The sequence below is a fragment of the Callithrix jacchus genome, chromosome 7, assembly GCF_049354715.1.
Source record: "Callithrix jacchus isolate 240 chromosome 7, calJac240_pri, whole genome shotgun sequence".
Lineage (NCBI taxonomy): Eukaryota > Metazoa > Chordata > Mammalia > Primates > Cebidae > Callithrix > Callithrix jacchus.
The window spans coordinates 53277688-53291269 of record NC_133508.1 but is presented as its reverse complement, the minus strand read 5'-3'; the positions used below and the strand labels follow the sequence as shown (position 1 = coordinate 53291269).

The following is a 13582-nucleotide window of genomic DNA, read 5'->3' as shown; positions in this document are numbered from 1 at the left end:
ACCTGTCTGCTCACGTGACTTTTCCACAGCCAGAAGACAGCCTAGGGTTGACATGGCTTGGGGCCACCTGGCCCAGCCTTTGGTTCCTTCTGCACCTTGCCCTTTGTGCCCTCAGGTCTTGACCCACAGGCCAGACACTGGTGCCTCCCCACATCCAGCGTGTAGGAACAGCGCAGCCACGATTCTCCCTTGGGTTTCTTCAGGTCACATATGGGACCCTGCTGCATCCAGGGACTGAGAACGGGAGAGAAAGCCTCTAGGCTTTGCTCCAGGTGGCCGTGTGCAGCTGCCAGCCCCCTGGCTTTCGTGTAGGGCCAGCTGCCCTAGGGCCTTACCTCCTGACTTCAGGGCTGGCCCTGGATCTCCAGTGCTTACACTTAGGGCTCTTGCCACAGCCATTTAGGAATGCCACTGAGAGCTGAAGCCAGCCAGTATAGGGGGAAGGAGCGGCTGTTTTTGGGTCTCTGGCGGCAGCAGCAATGCTGAACGTGTGGCTCGGAGGCTGCAGCGCTATGGCTCATGCTCGTTGCCACTGCCACGCTCCCCCCGACTCAGCAGATACATTACCCCCATTTATGAAAAGTTTCCCAGACATTACGTTGTGGGGGGCCTTCGCGCCCTTCGAGGCTGGTGGACCTGTGCTGGCAGGAGGGGCGTGGCTTCCTCTGCGTCTCATCACAGTCTGACAGCCATACATGGTCACAGCAGCTTCAGAGCTGCAGCAGTGATTCACCCCCAAGAGGCTGATGTCACAGGGGAGCGCTGGAGCCAGGGCAGAGAGCCCCAGTGTCCTTCTCACCTTCCCAGAAGCAGCAGGGGCAGCCCTGTGCAGACTCATGCCTCAGAGAAGAGGAGGAGTAGGCAGAGACCCACCACCCTTTAGCGGAGCCTGGGCCAGGGCATGACAGCTGTGCCCAGTTGAATCTGTCTAATGTGATCCCAGACAGTGGGTATTGATTTTTCTCTTCAAACATTCTGAAATGGGTTCTTTTTAGAAAAGAGGGCCTGCTTATTTTCCCTAGACAATTGCTGATCTCGATGCTGACTCTGGGTGGTGTGGGGGCGGGAGTGAGAGCCGTTTTAAATATCGAGTCATGGCTTATGTGGTTCAACACTGCTGGGCACTGGGCCACGGAATTCTCCTGAGCATATTCACTTGTGGGATTTCCAGGCATGAAGTGAGGCCCTTGACAGAGAAGTTGTGGCCAGGTCAGCTGCTCTTGGGGTCAGGATCAGAGTTTGTTGTTTCTCCTGGGACGGCCACCAGGACACAGGTTGCTGAAGTCAGAAGACTCCGCAACTCTAGGTAGTTCCCCAAGCCCATGAATCAGAAAGAGAGGGAGATCTGGGCTTCAGCAGCGGGTGAGGGAACCTGCAGAGCCTGAGAGGGCCAAGCTCTGCAACTGGGTGATGAAACACCATCTTGTCTTTACCTGTCCATGAGAGAATACAAAAAATAAGAACAAGGTAGGAAAGTTTTATTAAAGACCAGCATGTCCAATGGAAACATCTGTCCCCGATTCTAAGATTGTCATGCATTTTTTTTGTAACAAACGTAAAGTGACCATGTCTTTTCAGTTTTGAAGTCATGGTGGTAATCAGTGTTTTATGTTTATTCACTTTTTTGGCTTTTTAATGTCATTACCAGGCTGGATACAGAGGCGGCTGCCTCATGTTGGTGCCCCGATGCATTCTGGTTTGGGGCACTTTCCTGGCCAGTAAACCCAGGTATACAGGAGCCACCAGTTGGTTGAGTTTGGCTTGCAGGGGGGTGTCTGGAGGGATCTGCCCTTTTGTGGCAGAAATGCCCTCACTTGTTTTAACTCTGTCTTCTCCGTGGTGCTTGCCTGGGAGTTGAGGGGTGACTCTTGAGTGTGGCTGGCCCACCCTTTCTCCTTGCTAACCCCAGGGCCCTCTGGCTTTCTGCAGCCATGGACTTTCCCCAGCACAGCCAGCACGTCTTGGAACAGCTGAACCAGCAGCGGCAGCTGGGGCTTCTCTGTGACTGCACCTTTGTGGTGGATGGTGTTCACTTTAAGGCCCATAAAGCAGTGCTGGCAGCCTGCAGCGAGTACTTCAAGATGCTCTTCGTGGACCAGAAGGACGTGGTGCACCTGGACATCAGTAACGCGGCAGGTACCCCGTCAGGGCTGGAGCTGAGCTTGCTGAGGGCCAGAAGCTGTGGCTGGCCCTGTGCCATGCCAGGCCCTCCAAGGGTAGCACCTCCAGGCTGTGGGGTGCACCAGGCCTCCTGCACAGGCTTCAGCCCATGAGCATGTCAGTACTAAGTTCCTCCCACCTTTGGGGGTCTGTTTTGATTGGGGGTGAAGTAGTAAGGGAAAAACTGGCAGGAAGGGCTCATGATGAGCTCTAGGCTGCAATGAACACAGGAAAATCTAATTGAGGGGGGTCAGAGAGCAGGCAGGCTCTATTCCCTGGCTGAGTCAGTCCTGAAGCATCTACCTCAGTGCTAACTAGAAGTGTGGGGAGAGGTGATGGGGAAGGCCAGGGGGCTGGGGGCAGTGTCAGCAAGACTTTGGGATTGCAGGAGGAGCTGGTCCTGGATTCAGACTCCCAACCCAGAATGGCATGACATGCCCAGAGAAGGTATTATTCTCCCATTTTATGGATGTGGAAACTGAGACCCAAAGAGGTCAGTGACTGGCCTGGAGGTCCATCAGAGATTTGGTAGGAGAGTCCTGATGAAAGTCAGGTCAGAGTGTCCTTCACTTCGATGGTGAAGCCCAGCAGCCAAGTAGAGGGTATATAGGACAGGTGTTCAAACCATCTGTCCTCAATGTGGGATGAGCCTTCATACCTCTGTCCTCATTGAAGGCAGGCATTCACACTCTGTCCTCAGTGCAAGCTGGGCATTCATACTCCCTGTCCTCTATGCAGGGTGGGCATTTATACTCCTGTCCTCTGTGCAGGGTAGGCATTGACTCCCTGTCCTCTGTGCAGGGTGGGATTATATACCCCAGTCCTCCGTGCAGGGCAGGCGTTTATACCCCCAGTCCTCTGTGCAGGGTGGGCGTTTATACCCCCAGTCCTCCGTGCAGGGCGGGCGTTTATACCCCTGTCCTCCGTGCAGGGCGGGCGTTTATACCCCCTGTCCTACGTGCAGGGCGGGCGTTTATACCCCTGTCCTCCGTGCAGGGCGGGCGTTTATACCCCGTCCTCCGTGCAGGGTTCATATTCACACCTCCTTTTCTCCACGCGTGGACAGCATTCACAGCCTATCCTGCATACAGGGCAGGCATTCACACTTCCTGTCCTCTGTACAGGGCGGGTGTTCACACCTGTTTTCCGTGCAGGGTAGGCATTCACACCTCCTGTTTTCCGTGCAGGACGGGTGTTCACACCTCCTGTTATCGGTGCAGGACAGACATTCAGACCCTCAGTGAGCACTTCTTTTCAAGGGCTGTTGGCAGTGCTGAGATCCCCAGGTTACCTGCCTCCTCCCCACACAGGAGATGGGGTGATGCAGGCTTGCCACCCCACTGCTCCGAAATCCCTGCGTCCTGCTGCTGAGTGGAGTGGCAGGCAGGCTACCAGTGCTGGGTCTTGAGGTGGGTCTGTGACAGCTGTCCTGTCCTCGGCAGGCCTGGGGCAGGTGCTGGAGTTTATGTACACAGCCAAGCTGAGCCTGAGCCCTGAGAATGTGGATGATGTGCTGGCTGTGGCCACCTTCCTCCAGATGCAGGACATCATCACGGCCTGCCATGCCCTCAAGTCACTCGCCGAGCCGGCCACCAGCCCTAGGGGAAACACAGAAGCCTTGGCCACAGAAGGTAGGTTTTTGGCACCTGCTCCCAAGCAGATGGCCAGAGGCCCTGGCTTTTGATGTGGGCTCTGCCTCTGACTTTCTGGGTCTCAGTTTCCTCATCTGGCCCTGACTTGGTTGGGGGTGCTGGCAAGGGTTAGCCTCAGGTCTGAGGGTGACCTCTCTGCCTGCCTTTCCCCTGCAGAGCACCCGGGAGCTGTGCCTGGTTCGGTGCCTTTGCACACGGGCAGTTTGCTCCTAGCCCCTCCTTCCACTCCTCTTCTCCTGAGCCCCTCCTTCCACTCCCCTTAGCTGCTGAGCTAAAGCCCTCAGATGCCCACTCTGGGCCAGGTACCTTGCTGGAGACTTCCAGAAGCCACGTTCCTCCCTTTCCAAGTGCTGACCTCTGATAGTTCCCTTAATACACATGTGAGGTCTGCCTTCTCAACCAGTATGTGTGTCCCACACAAGCATGAACCATCACTGTTGTGTCCTGGTATGGAGTGGGTGCCCTGTGAGTAATTGGGTGAATGAAAATAGCAAACCACTACTTAGAGGTACCCTAGGGAGGACGAGGAAGACCCAGCCAAGTTCTGGGCCACCTCATACCTCCAAATAGTGGGCACTTGATGGGAAATGGCAGGTCTGCCCTGTTCCATCTCCAGGAGGGGACAAGAGAGCCAAAGAAGAGAAGGCGGCCACCAGCACACTGAGCAGGCTGGAGCAGGCAGGACGAAGAGCATCCACCGGCCCCAGCAGGGACCTCATGGAGGAGCGCGGCGGCCAAGCCCAGAGTGCGGCCAGCGGTGAGTCAGATGCTGAGAACCCAGCCAGCTGCCTTGTCACCTCGCAGTGGCCTGGGCACAGGGTCATGAGGGCTGCCTTGGGACAGTGGCACAGGCATCTGCACCTCTTGAGCTTCTGTTACCCAGAATTACCTATTGTGTGTTCCAGGGGTCTGTTCCAGCCAGAGCAGACACGAGTAGCCTGAGCCAGGGGTATGCTGGGGCCTCCCCTTCTGCACCACACATAGCCACCACCAGGGCACTCGTCCAGGAGAGGCATCCGACCCCTGGACATAGGGTAGCAATCCAGTCTCCGGTGCTTCCCCCACCCAGGTGCAGAGCAGACGGAGAAAGCCGACGCGCCCCGGGAGCCGCCGCCTGTGGAGCTCAAGCCAGACCCCACGAGTGGCATGGCTGCTGCAGAAGCTGAGGCTGCTGTGTCGGAGAGTGCGGAGCAAGGTAGCCCCGCCCAGCCAGGACCAGGCCCTCTCTGGTGCATCCTCCCCTCCTCCCACCTCCAGCCAGTCCCGCTTGGAGCCACCACGCACTCTGGCTCTTGGACACACTTGGTCTTCGCGTGTTCCTGAGTGTCAAGGTCGTTCCTTGGCTGACCATGCGAGCCATGTGTCTGTGAGCACAGGCACATCCTTCCACGCCCTGGAGCTTGTGCTGCTTCCCAGCTTTGAGCACCAGGCGGGGGTGCTTTGCCACCCACAGCAACTCTCCAGTGCCTGCTGGCTGACAACGCCCACCCCAGCTGGCTGAGCCAGCCCACCTGCATCCCCCAAGCAGCAAATATCGAGTTCACAGACCCCCAGGGGGTTTTCCTCAGCCAGTGCTGGGGCCATTTACTGTCCCCGCTACATGTTGCTGGTGCCCCTGACAGGTGCTTAGGCAGAGAGGGCTGCGTGTGGGGCCCAGACCCAGGCCTAGGTGTGAGGCCCCAACACCGTCTGAGGCACCTCCTTGCCCACACTTCTCTCCACAGAAGTGGAGGTAGAGCCTGCCCGGAAAGGGGAAGAGGAGCAAGAAGAGGAGGGTGCAGGGCCTGACGAGGTCAAGGAGGAGGGCCCCCAGCTGGAGAACGGAGAGGCGCCCGAGGAGAATGAGAACGAGGAGTCGGCAGGCACAGACTCTGGGCAAGAGCTTGGCACCGAGGCCCGGGGCCTGCGCTCAGGCACCTACGGCGACCGCACAGAATCCAAGGCCTACGGCTCCATCATCCACAAGTGCGAGGTGCGGGGGAGCATGGCCAGCCCTCCCCACCGGCCTCCCCTCCCCTCCAGCCTCCCCCCTCACTGCCCCTCATGCCTCGCTTCCCTGCTGCCCCCGCAGGACTGTGGGAAGGAGTTCACGCACACGGGGAACTTCAAGCGGCACATCCGAATCCACACGGGGGAGAAGCCCTTCTCGTGCCGGGAGTGCAACAAGGCCTTCTCTGACCCAGCCGCATGCAAGGCCCACGAGAAGACACACAGGTACTGCCCCAGGCTGGCCTCCTGCCCGGGCCCCTGCCTGGCTGGGCCTCTTGAGCCCCGGCGAGCCCTGCCTCCCTGTCGCCTTCTGGCCCCGTAGCCCCCTGAAGCCCTACGGCTGCGAGGAGTGTGGGAAGAGCTACCGGCTCATCAGCCTGCTCAACCTGCACAAGAAGCGGCACTCAGGCGAGGCGCGCTACCGCTGCGAGGACTGTGGCAAACTCTTCACCACCTCGGGCAACCTCAAGCGCCACCAGCTGGTGCACAGCGGCGAGAAGCCTTACCAGTGTGACTACTGCGGCCGCTCCTTCTCCGACCCCACCTCCAAGATGCGCCACCTGGAGACCCACGACACGGACAAGGAGCACAAGTGCCCACACTGTGACAAGAAGTTCAACCAGGTATGCAGACCCCTCCCTGAGCCAGCGCCTGGGACCCCCCAGCAGCCCCACGCATGCTACATGGTGGTGGGTAGCACAGCCCCAGCCTCTAGGAGCTCATCAGCCTGTTCACCCAGGAAACAAAGCCAGCCCCAGCCACTCCCACAGGAGAGCTCTTGGCTGCTCCACAGAGGCAACCCGGAGGGCAGGCTGAGTCAGGGTGGAGTTTGGGCCTGAAAGAATGGGGTGGGGTGGCTTGCCTCTCACCCCTGGGACCTGGGAGCTCTCCTGACCCAGGAGAAATGGAGCCTCCATGGGCGTGGCAAGCCATTGCTCCTTGGTGGGAGGGGCAGGTGAGAGAGCTCAAGTCCGAGCTCTGTGTCGTGGCCCCGCTGACCTCTCCCTGGGCACAGGTGGGGAACCTGAAGGCCCACCTGAAGATCCACATCGCAGACGGGCCCCTCAAGTGCCGAGAGTGTGGGAAGCAGTTCACCACCTCAGGTAAGGCCAGGGCTACCCTGGCTGCCCTCACACCCCTGCTCCTCGGCCACCAGCGGTGCCCCACGGCAGGTTCGCCCTTGGTCTCGCCACAGGGAACCTGAAGCGGCACCTGCGGATCCACAGTGGGGAGAAGCCCTATGTGTGCATCCACTGCCAGCGGCAGTTTGCGGACCCTGGCGCCCTGCAGAGGCACGTCCGCATCCACACGGGTGGGTGAACAGCCACACCCGGGCTGGGAGGGCATGGGGAGGAGCCAACACCAACACCTTCTTCCCGGCCCCCAGGTGAGAAGCCATGCCAATGTGTGATGTGTGGCAAGGCCTTCACCCAGGCCAGCTCCCTCATCGCCCATGTGCGACAGCACACCGGGGAGAAGCCTTACGTCTGTGAGCGCTGCGGCAAGAGGTCCTGCCCCCGCCCCCCACCATATCCATTGCCCAGACACTCCACAGTGAGGGGGCCCAGAAGACAAACTGGGGGCTTGGCTGGGGACTGGGATGACTGCTGCCCACACCCAGGCTCTGGTCCCAGGGGTCCTTTTCAGTCTAGAGGGTGAGGCAGGAGGCCCAGGCTGGGGCGGTTCCATGCGAGCCCCTCACTGTGGCCCCACAGATTCGTCCAGTCCAGCCAGTTGGCCAATCATATTCGTCACCATGACAACATCCGCCCACACAAGTGCAGCGTGTGCAGCAAGGCCTTCGTGAACGTGGGGGACCTGTCCAAGCACATCATCATCCACACTGGTGAGCCATGCCCCCACCATGCCTGTGGGGAGCAGGGGGAAGGAAGGGACCCCCAGACCCCAGCCTCAGGTGCTGCCTCTTGCCGCAGGTGGCCTTAAAGGCAGTTCCATTCAAATGAGGACCCCATTTTCCTAGAGCTTCCAGAGGAGCCAATGTCACGGGAGGCATCTGTGCAGCTCTAGTGGCCGCCCCAGAGCACCTCCTGCTGTAAAAGGGTTGCTGGACAAAGGAGTCATTGAGGGCCTCCCACCTCACCCCTGTGGCCCCTTCCCCCTAAGGAAAGAGAGAACCTTGTTCCCCCAGGAGAGAAGCCTTACCTGTGTGATAAGTGTGGGCGTGGCTTCAACCGGGTAGACAACCTGCGCTCCCACGTGAAGACCGTGCACCAGGGCAAGGCAGGCATCAAGATCCTGGAGCCTGAGGAGGGCAGTGAGGTCAGCGTGGTCACTGTGGATGACATGGTCACGCTGGCCACTGAGGCACTGGCGGCGACAGCCGTCACTCAGCTCACAGGTACGGGCTGTGGGCAGCAGAGGGAAGTCACAGGCAGCTTGCTGCCAGGGTGTCGATGATGGGGCAGTGCCTGTGCCTTTGCCTTAGGCCCTGCAACTCTGCCCACAGTGGTGCCAGTGGGAGCTGCAGTGACAGCCGATGAAACGGAAGTCCTGAAGGCCGAGATCAGCAAAGCTGTGAAGCAAGTACAAGAAGAAGGTGAGAGGGGCCGCCTGGGTGTGGGTACGGTGGAGCCCAGGGTCCCTCCCACTCTGACTGCAGCCCTACCTCCACAGACCCCAACACTCACATCCTCTACGCCTGTGACTCGTGTGGGGACAAGTTCCTGGATGCCAACAGCCTGGCTCAGCATGTGCGGATCCACACAGCACAGGCACTGGTCATGTTCCAGACAGACGCGGACTTCTACCAGCAGTACGGGCCAGGTGGCACATGGCCTGCTGGGCAGGTGCTGCAGGCTGGGGAGCTGGTCTTCCGTCCTCGGGACGGGGCTGAAGGCCAGCCTGCACTGGCAGAGACCTCCCCTACAGCTCCTGAATGTCCACCGCCTGCCGAGTGAGCTGGCGGCCCTTCTCCTGACTGTTTATTTAAGGATGGATGGCACCCTGGAACCGGGACGGGTGACCTGTTCCCTAGAGAGAATAAATTGGATTATTTTCTAATGCTGCCTATAGGTCCCTGTGGGGTGGGTGGGGAGTTGGCAGTTAGGGCTGATGCCACAGAAGGGCTGCACCACCCAGGACCAGCCTTCCTGGGAAGCTCAGTCCACTCCTCCTGTCGAATGCAACTGGAACCAGAGCCAGGCTGGCTGCTTTACCCCAAGTTGAGGAGTGGGCAGCATACTCGGGCTAGAGAGATTTCGGTACCCTGTACCCCATGTCCTCATCCCATCTTCTGTTTGGAGGCTTCTCACCTGTTCAGCTTTAGAGCCCAGCCTCCCCTCACCCCACAGCGAGCACAGCTATCACCCTGCTCCCCCTCTGCCCAGGTTGGGGACAGGTTGGTAAGTTGGGGAAGGGACCAGCAGGGGCAGGCAACAACTGCTTACCAGGGCATAGACAACCCAGGGCAAACCTGGCTCACAGACCACTGCTGCCAGGCTTGGCTTAGGGGTCCTTTCAGCAAGAGTGGCAAGGTAGGCCAAGGAGAGTGCCAGGCCCAGGCCCCTGGCCTGGCTCTGATGGGCCTGGAGGAGGAGATGGATGTCACACTTGCTTCAGCAAGGTGGCCTGAGGACTAAGGCCAAGCCAGTGCCATCATCTTTTGGGAAGGTTCAAAAGATGGCATCTGGGCCACCAGGCTGGGAGCCCAGAGGAACAGGAAGGAGTAGCCAAGAGCTTTGATGGGGAGGTGGGGGGGGCTGGCAGAGCAGCTTTCTCACTCCTGTCAGCAGGGAGTCAGGAGGTACCGTCTCGCCCCTTCCCACAGTTGGCCTCAGCACCTGTGCTCCACTGTTTAGAGGGGGAAGCCATCTTCTCACACCAGAACAGGCCAATTTGTAGGAGCCCACTGGTATTGCAAGTGAGACCACCAACTGTAGTCCCCATGTCCCTGTCCCTACCCCAACTCCATAGCTTGTAGAGAGGAACCAGCTGCAGGAGAAGCTGTCCACAACCCTCATCCTCCTGTCTGGGGCCCAAACAGGCTACTGCATCTGCGGGAGGCAGGCTGCTTTGCACTGGAAGGGAAGAGGCAAGAGACAGGAAACCAAAGTTTGCTGAGACATTTCTGAGACAGCGTGGAGTGTGGTTATATTCTGTATCAAAATTGGAAGTGCCTTCCACATTACCTAAAAACCAATTAGGACCTTGAAGACACCACAAGAGTGAGAAATGGTTAAGTTCCATGTCGATGACAAAAATCTCTTGTACAAGACAAAATTATACTTGGGGAGGACTGACTAGGAGGCAGAAGGGAAATAGGTCCCATGTACAGACTTGACATGGGGAGCAAAAGCGGGATGAGGGTTAATTGTTCCCATAAGCCAAGGACCCATGGTTCATCCTCCCACCCAAGTGACAGTCACATTCACACTTGGTGTGTTTTATATTTTTTAATAAAGTTTGTAATCCAATGGACACACAAAACAAAACTGCGCTGAGAAAAACAGTTTCATAAATTAATAAGTGTTAGGAAGTTGGGGGAGAGGTCAAGGTAATAGGAAGAGGGGTTAGCCAGTCTTTTTGTCCAGGTGGTGTGTGACACTTCCACATCGCGGGAGCAGGACCCGAGCTGTACCGAAGTGCACTTATACAAATGAGTGGGCAATACAAAGTCTGAATATGAAAATAAGATTTCCTCTGAAAACACATTTTTGGCACAGATTAAAAAAAATGTATGTTGGGGGATTGGACTTTTTCAGTCAGTATTATATATATTTATATATATTATATATTTATATATACACACATCCCAAGTTCTGCATATCCCACCAAAAGAAAACCTTTCTGTTTGCTCTTCAACTGTAAACTGTACATCCCGGTGAATCAAAGACGGTGGTAGCAGGAGAACTAGGTGATGCATCCAAATGAGTGAGGGAGATGTGGAGGGACAGAAAAACCCGATGAAATGTTCCTTGACCCCAAGGTCTCAGCAGAAGTTTGAAGTCTTTCCTGCGTTGAGTCCACGATGTGTCTACACACATGAGACATCCAGAGTGTCACAGCCTGTCTTCACTGGGCAAAAGTCCAAGTCACTAATTTAGTGCAAAGGCAGTTCTGTTTTCTTGTTTCTTAAAAACAAACAAAAAAATTTTTATTCCACTGCCCTGTTCTTTTTCTCCAAAAAGAGGAGAGAGAAACCCAGCCCCAGGGTGTCTGCAAGTCCATCGGTTGGTGATGTGTCCTTGGGCTAAAGCATCATGTAAACATACAAGGTAGCAGCACCACTCCCAGAGGAAGTCTGTCCGACTAGCCGGGCGGCAGGACATCGAGGCTGGCCGTCTGGCAGTGGAGTCCATCCCCTTCAGCAGCTTCTTCCTCTGCTTGGCTGGGTTGTCCTTTGTTTTGATTCACTAAGGTGGTGACCACTCAGCAGCTCACACGGAGGCAATGACAATCATGAGGTGGGGAGAGATGTTGGAGATGCTGGCAAGGAGGTCAGGGGCCAGGCGGGACAGGTGACTCTCAGAGAACTCACAGGGTGGGAAGATCTGCAGCACATAGGCGGGCTGGAGACAGGACGAGAGAGCAACATGGGACCCTCTGTCTTCGTATCACCCCCCAACTCCATTTCCACTGGGGGGACCTGAAGAGGCCCAATGCTAAGAACCAGGCTCAGTCCCCAACCAGCAAATGTCTCCAGGACTATGTCCACTCGAAGACCTAACAGGTGTTAGAAAACTATGAACAGGAACCCCTGGGGGCCCTCTTCCCTGTCATTAAACTCATGAAACACCTGTGTTCTCAGTGGTTTCCCAGGTTCTCTCCAGGATGGGCGATGGCACCCTGCTGTGTGCTCCACTGGCTTCGTCCAAAATGCCCCCTTGCCCACCTCTGGGAAGCTCTGGGACCAGATGTAGTGGGCACCAGATGAGTCAGCCCACCTACCCTGACCAGCCCCACCTGTGGGTGTACATGTGAAGGAAGGACACAGGAAAACCAACCTGATTGGAGCCAGGGTTGGGAACGTTGATGATCCCTGCTGCCTGCTTGGCCTGCAGGTAAGTGATGAAGGCAGCCTTGAGGGACTCAGTCTGGCTCACAACATCCTCTTGGTCACGGCCACAGGGCAGAGCCAGCAGCAGACAGTAATCTGTCTCCACCTGAGGTAGAGGCCAACAGCCTGTGAGCAGAGGCCTCCTAGTCAAATAGCAGCCCACATCCAATCCATAGTATCAGGTCCACAAAACGCCCCACCTCTGAGATGACTTTAAAGTCTACCCTGATATTTGAATGAAAAAAAAAAAAGCTTTTTTCAACCTGAGAAAGTCGATTTAAAAAATAACTTTTTAAAAATGCGAAGCCTTGTTTCTGGATCTGGTGGCACTTTACATCCCCCACCAAGTAGAGGTAGAACGGACCCTTCATTGCCCACTTCAAGAACACCGTTACTGGCTAGGTACAGTGGCTCATTCCTGTAAACCCAGCACATTGGGAGGCTAAGGCGGGCAGATCACTTGAGGTCAAGAGTTCGAGACCAGCCTGGCCAACATGGTGAAACCCCATCTCTACTAAAAATACAAAAAATTAGCTGGGCATGGCAGTGAGTGCATATAATCCCAGCTACTCAGGAGGCTGAGGTAGGAGAATGGCATGAACCTGGGAGGCAGAGGCTGCAGTGAACAGAGATCACACTACTGTATTCCAGTCCAAGCGACAGAGTGAGACTGTTTCAACAACAAGAATATAGTTAACTCTTCCATGACAGGCCAGAGACGGGCTGACAGGGGCTATCTCTGTCTTCCCTCCTCGCAGGTGGGGCAGTTGCTCACCTGGTCCTCAGTCTTACCGTCATCCTTCGGGCAACCCCTTCCAGCTGGGATGCCTCCAGCCGCATCCTCTGGGCGATCCTTAGTGGGGGCCCTCCTTCAGAAAGGGGCAGGGACCGATGAGCCAGGACGTTGTTGCCAGAAACGAAGTGGAGCTGCACAGCAGCTGTGTCATTCTTGAGGGCCAGAAGACCCTGCCACACGATGGGGTACTTCTGCTCACAGGGAAACAAACAGGAAGTGAGCTCATGGCTGGAGGGCTGAGCCACACTTGACACGGCCTGAGGCCGTAGCTTGCTAGTCTGTTAACTAGGGAATCTTAGGACATTTAACATGGCATAAAATCTGGGGGGCCAGGAAGGGCGGCCCCTGCTCATGCTTACCTTCAGAAGTTGAACCATATCCACAGGTCTCTGGGAAGTCAGGTGTGGAGAGGAATCTTGTTTGGGGGTTGGTTGGAACTCAGTGTGTGGCAGAACCAATCCTGGTGGGGTGCTGGGGCCAGAGGTTGTTGGGACAAACAATGTCTGTTTTGGGGCAGTCTGAGCAGGAAGAGGGACTGGAAGGTCAGGCTTCATGGAGACAGACACGGGGGAGGGGTAGGAAGTGGGGCCTGTTTCCACTTGTGCCCTCTGAACCTGGGCATGAGGTTCAGGTGGCCTGTTTGCAGGTCCAGCTGAGAGGCGAGGCTGCTCTACTCCTGTCTGGGTCCCTTTTGCCTCCTGGGACACCTGAGGCATCTTGCTGCTTGGTGGCTGGCCGGGCTGGCTGAGTTGGGAGGGTGGGCAGGGTGGTGCGGGCTGGGCAGGCTGTGTGGACTGCACAGGCTGAGGAGGCTGCAGGGGCTCACCTTCAGGAGGGCCCTGGGGTCAGGAAGGAAGGCAAAGGGACAGAGTCAGTCTGTTGTGCACAAACCCCTGCGCCCAACAAATGACCCAAAGGGCCACAGGGAAAGGGTCAGATGTGGCATCTCCTGTCAAGTCAGGCCCGCAG

At 56.9% G+C, this 13582-nt stretch overlaps 2 protein-coding genes across 27 annotated transcripts in view; one reads left to right on the top strand and one right to left on the bottom strand.

Moving 5' to 3' along the window:
• ZBTB17 (zinc finger and BTB domain containing 17) overlaps positions 1-8822 on the top strand; it is a 35947-nt gene extending 27125 nt beyond the window's left edge. For 4 of the 23 annotated variants that reach the window (XM_002750318.6, XM_054258787.2, XM_009000466.5 and 1 more), the window contains 14 exons: positions 1930-2136; positions 3603-3791; positions 4429-4569; positions 4882-5007; positions 5537-5784; positions 5884-6026; positions 6124-6424; positions 6817-6904; positions 6997-7113; positions 7189-7309; positions 7517-7647; positions 7951-8160; positions 8269-8358; positions 8436-8822. In XM_002750318.6, the coding sequence (XP_002750364.1) occupies positions 1930-2136; positions 3603-3791; positions 4429-4569; positions 4882-5007; positions 5537-5784; positions 5884-6026; positions 6124-6424; positions 6817-6904; positions 6997-7113; positions 7189-7309; positions 7517-7647; positions 7951-8160; positions 8269-8358; positions 8436-8719 (2396 nt within the window). In that variant the 3' untranslated portion in view covers positions 8720-8822. Of the gene's footprint in view, positions 1-785; positions 947-1648; positions 1729-1929; positions 2137-3602; positions 3792-4406; positions 4570-4881; positions 5008-5536; positions 5785-5883; positions 6027-6123; positions 6425-6816; positions 6905-6996; positions 7114-7188; positions 7310-7516; positions 7648-7950; positions 8161-8268; positions 8359-8435 lie in introns of those variants that run through there. The other 19 variants (XM_009000471.5, XM_078330451.1, XM_078330448.1 and 16 more) reach the window with 14 other exon arrangements.
• Positions 8823-10198: 1376 nt separating this feature from the next.
• The window catches only part of SPEN (spen family transcriptional repressor), a 97527-nt gene continuing 94143 nt past the window's right edge, over positions 10199-13582 (bottom strand). For all 4 annotated transcript variants that reach the window (XM_009000464.5, XM_078330441.1, XM_002750316.6 and 1 more), the window contains exons 12-15: positions 12973-13452; positions 12610-12804; positions 11765-11923; positions 10199-11329 (exon numbers count right to left, since the gene is read on the bottom strand). In XM_009000464.5, coding sequence (XP_008998712.3) covers positions 11198-11329; positions 11765-11923; positions 12610-12804; positions 12973-13452 — 966 coding nt within the window. In that variant the 3' untranslated portion in view covers positions 10199-11197. The remainder of the gene's footprint in view (positions 11330-11764; positions 11924-12609; positions 12805-12972; positions 13453-13582) is intronic.